We start from the raw sequence: 4,612 nt of genomic DNA on the forward strand, positions 1-4,612 counted from the left end.
GCTGGCTCATGGTCATCCTGCTGTCCAACACTCCCAGGTCTTTTCCAGCCCCTCGTCCCCAAGCCTGTAGCGCTGCATGGGGTTATTGCGACCGAAGTGCAGGACCCGGCACTTGGCCTTGTTGAAGCTCATACAGTTGGCCTCAGCCCATGGATTCAGCCTATCCAGGTTGCTCTGCAGAGCCTTCCTACCCTCAGGCAGATCAACACTCCCTCCCAACTCAGTGTCATCTGCTAACTTACTGAGGGAGCACTCAAGCCCCTCATCTCAGATCTACCCTCCACGTAGATGAGTTGCATGCCTTGGCATTAAGCAGAGGGGCTGTCCTTTTGCCATGCACCTAGGAGTATGAGGCTGTCTTTTCCACAGTCTCCCTCAGCTGAAGACAACAATCAGTTCACCCAATTAGTTTTAAGACCTTCTCTTAAAATAATTTACTTACCTATTTCAATCCTTTTGCATGTTAACATTCCTAGGTGATGCCGTAAGATGTATTAATTTTCACAGGTACTCAAGTCTTGCTGCAGTGTTAAGCTTACTATAGCTGTTAGGCATTGGCTTTTTTTTTGTACAGACCTGATAATCTATTGCCTGAAGAAAATGAGATGGCAAAAGCAGTAATTTGGTCATTGTAGGACAGCTGTAATGAGGTTTGTGGTACCTTTCCCACCCACATGGGAATTCATCCTAATGTAAGAGGTATTGCAAGGACAGCTTTCTTGCCTGGCCCTGCAGCCAGGTTTTGAGGACGGTATGGAAAGGGTGGCACTTCTGCATCATCCTGTGCATGGGATTCTTATACCCTAATTCCTATAGGTCTGACAGACATCCTTGGATGCAAAGAACCCATCCCCTTTGCATTTAGAACCCAGTCCAGCAGTTGTTAGCTAAGTTACTAGAGACATGGGCCCCAAATGCAGGACAACTTCCAGGGGAAGGAGAGTAACGAAGGCACAATGCGAAAAGCAACAGGAGAGTTCAGGATGAGTCATTCATGATCCTAGAGCTAGGCAAGAAGCAAAATTCCACGTATGGCTACTGCATTGAGTGTAGTCTACGGAAAGACCTCTTACCCCACGGTGTATGCTGGGATCCAACATCAGCACCAGGAAGGACCAGCTCAGCCCTTCTAACAGCAGTCACACTGCCCTTGGGGGGAACTAAAACACTGCTGGCACAACCACCACAGCAGAAGTAAAAGGAGGGGAAGATGAAACTCCCCTCTCTAGCACACAGCACACTTCAATGTGGGACACCAGGAGCAGGTAAAGGTGAGCACATTTAGCCCTCTGGAGAGCAGCAGGCCACAGCTGTTCCAGAAACTAGGTCCAGCTCCAGCAACCCAAACATAAAAACAGCAATCACCTCTATGGCCAGCCCGTAACAAAACAGTAGTAAAGGTATTTCAGCTTGAAGTAAATAGTATCCTGTTATACCACATTTTGTTAAAGCACTGAGGCGCAGCTGAATCTTAGGTGTTGAGTTTCAGTGTTTTTTCAGTAGCACTTCATATAACCACCATTTGACAGGTTACACATTAGCAGCACAGACATGGGCTGAGCATCAGTGCTTTAAAAAAAAAAAAGTTTTCCAGCACTTCAGACCTAATGTACAGCTCCTGAAAAGAGGCTTTTGGAAGAATATTGACTTTTAAGTATGTAACACAGCCCATTATCCCAAGAGGTCAGGATACAATGCATTATTTCAATTTGACATTAATAACATTTTAAATTAATTGCCAGTCTAGAGCTTTAATTTCATTAGCAACATCTAACTATTTCAGTACTATGAGGTACACATTCAAGCCAAGAAACAACTAAAAACTCAATCATGACAAGACGTTGCTGATTTTCTGTTCCCCTTTTCTCCTTCAAAGTATCCCATCTTAACCTCTTTTGAGTTATTAGTATTATTTATAGTGAGAAAAACAAGAACACAAAACAAGTCACTCAACACAACAATCTACAGGGACAGGCTTTTTACCTTCTTCTGGGACATCTAGGGTCTGTACAGCTGAGATGACTTAGCAGTTTGCACGCTAAAAGCAGAGTCAATGTCTCATGAAAAGCCTTTTTTTTTTAAACTCTGGTCATCTGCATAGCCTGTCACTTCTTATACAAGACTACACTTAGACCATAACTTAATTTTGTGGAACATCTGGCCATTTGTTAAACGTGAAAAGGTTATGTGTTTAGATACAACTGACTAGTGAGTCAGCACCCATCCCTAAGATCTTGGCATAGCTTGACAAGTCACAATGAAATTTGACTGCAGTGTCAAATGCAAGACTTGTGCAGTAATCCACTGTGATAACGGTGAAAAAAGATGGCAGTGACTCCCCAGTGAAGTTATTTAATAGCTAGGTTCAGGCAGCCAGTGCCATGCCAGCCCCCCCACCTCTGCCCACCTATCTATTGAACTGTATGTATTTTCTGACCACAAACATTACCTATGAATAAAAGATGTAGCAACTGGCTGTTGCTGGAGGTGTTTCAGCTGCAGGAAACAGCCAGCTCTTGACAAATGCTTCCTGTCACATTCTGTGAATGCTTCTGCTGCTGTTCTGTGCAATTCACTGAAAAAATACCAACTGAAGCATTGTAAGAATTTTATTGATAGAATAGCATGCAGAGTCCACCAACCGCTGAACAGCTCAGAGATTAGCCATGTATTTCCACGTGAGATATTAAGATCCAATCTTTTGTTCATTTTAGTATAGACTCTTCACTTGCTAGAAGGGAAGAAAAAACAAAGACAGTTAGGATTACTAGTCACTCTCATGCAGTTCTAAAATATGCAAAACACTAATGGCATCAAAGGCTCCCTTTAAGTATGCAGTTTCTTTCTAGCCAGTTTTTATGACTCCCAGTTCCACTTATTCAAATGAAGTGTATTTCATTGCTCTGAGGTAAAGGCACTATTTTGGCTTACTCATTAGTAAATGACAGCTTTCTGAACTGACAGTTCAAATAAGCCCAGAAAAAGCTATCATTACAGATATGTCCAGTTATTCATCTTTAAAGCACAATCTTCAACAACTGCATTGCACTGAATGAAGTTTTAACAACTGCTTTTCTAAATGAAAACCACACCAAAAATCTATGTGACACTTTTAAACAGATCAAACATCCCAAAGAAATATTCACAGAATTATAAAGGGGAGTAGCAACACCATTGTATAACCTCTAGCTCAAAAAATACAAAGTTTCAGCAAAACTAGAAGTCACCTGAAAGATCCACTTATTTAGTCCATGACCAATGGAGATCATATATTGAAGATGGTAAAACAGCTGTGCCAAATAGCTTTATCGCTAGTAAGCAATACAGTTCACCAACTCACATATTTAATCTTACATATGTGCAGTTCATTTAATTTCACAGGGTTTTGTTCAACATTAGTCTTGTTTAGGACAATGCGAATGTCACTACTTCACAGGGAAAGTTACTAAACATGTAGCTACACCAAGAACAGCTTGGCTTATTAATTAATCTTCTTCCAAACTGTAAGTCCACCTAAAAAACCTAAGTGAATTCAAGCTAGAGAGAACACTCCCCTGTAAGGTGGTGGTAGTAGGGGAGAATTCTCTGTTAGAAATACATAGAGGACCCAAGAAATAATCTTAATGATGAGGGAAAGCATACTGCAGCAGACATACCACAGGCTGGAAGGGAATGAGAAAGAAGCAGGAATAAGCCCAGCTGACCACTTTCAGCATATTCACTTCATGTGGCAGATACAGCAAATGAAGTTGACCGCTAACTCAACACTACTGACACCACTTAGCAGTGTGAGCTGCAAGCACAAGCAGCTGGCTGCTACTTCTGGTTTTAATCATCAGTCACATTTGTGAGACCTCTGTACTGCACAGAGAAGGGGGAATGTAGAATCTATGAAGGTTTGCTGCATTCAGCTGAATAAGGGACATCTGAGGACAGTTACTATATAGTTTCAGCTATTCCTCAGAGAATAACCAGCAGCTTTTAACAGCTTGTTTTCTCAGTGGAAATTCAGATAGCCATTTAACAATTCCTGTTCAGTTGCAAAAGTGGTTTTAACTCTTCCTCTACTAACGTCTACATTCTGAAGACCCTGTTGAACAGCAGCACTATTTACCCTTCACATGACACGACCCACTGGTTCATGGATCCACACAAGTCTGCAGCCCACTGGCTGTAAGCTTGAATTTCTTCTAAAAACACTGCAGTAGAACAGCTGTCCACCCTCACACCAGCATGTGCTTTGGCATGGGACGCATACATTAAATTGAGGCACTACCTTCTGCAAGCTCTTTTGCAATCCTCTCAAGTTCTTCACGCTTCTTTTTCTCTTCAGCCTCTATTCTTCGCTCCTCTTCAGCGACAGGCTTTAGGTAGTCTGCCATTAACACATTTGCTTTAAAACACAATTTCTACAACACGACAGAAAGCTCTGCACTGCTAGCTCACTCAGAAAGGACAAAAAAGGAGTCTCACTGGCACATAGGCACATCTCATAAGAATTCGTGACTTATAACCAGCGAGAGCCCCTCTTCGAGGGACACCTTGCAAGGTCAAGGCAGCACTCGCTGTGGCGGAAAAGGAGGTGGAAATGGCGGCCGGGCCTGCGGCTGCG

At 42.6% G+C, this 4,612-nt stretch overlaps 1 protein-coding gene across 1 annotated transcript in view; it reads right to left on the reverse strand.

The window, feature by feature from the left end:
* Positions 1-4,276: 4,276 nt before the first annotated feature.
* The window catches only part of ATP5I (ATP synthase, H+ transporting, mitochondrial Fo complex, subunit E), a gene marked incomplete at its 3' end in the record, with an annotated part of 6,842 nt that continues 6,506 nt past the window's right edge, over positions 4,277-4,612 (reverse strand). The window contains exon 5 of the mRNA XM_010190519.1: positions 4,277-4,375. Coding sequence (XP_010188821.1) covers positions 4,277-4,375 — 99 coding nt within the window. The remainder of the gene's footprint in view (positions 4,376-4,612) is intronic.

The sequence above is a fragment of the Mesitornis unicolor genome, unplaced genomic scaffold (genome assembly GCF_000695765.1).
Source record: "Mesitornis unicolor isolate BGI_N332 unplaced genomic scaffold, ASM69576v1 scaffold20718, whole genome shotgun sequence".
Taxonomy (NCBI): domain Eukaryota; kingdom Metazoa; phylum Chordata; class Aves; order Mesitornithiformes; family Mesitornithidae; genus Mesitornis; species Mesitornis unicolor.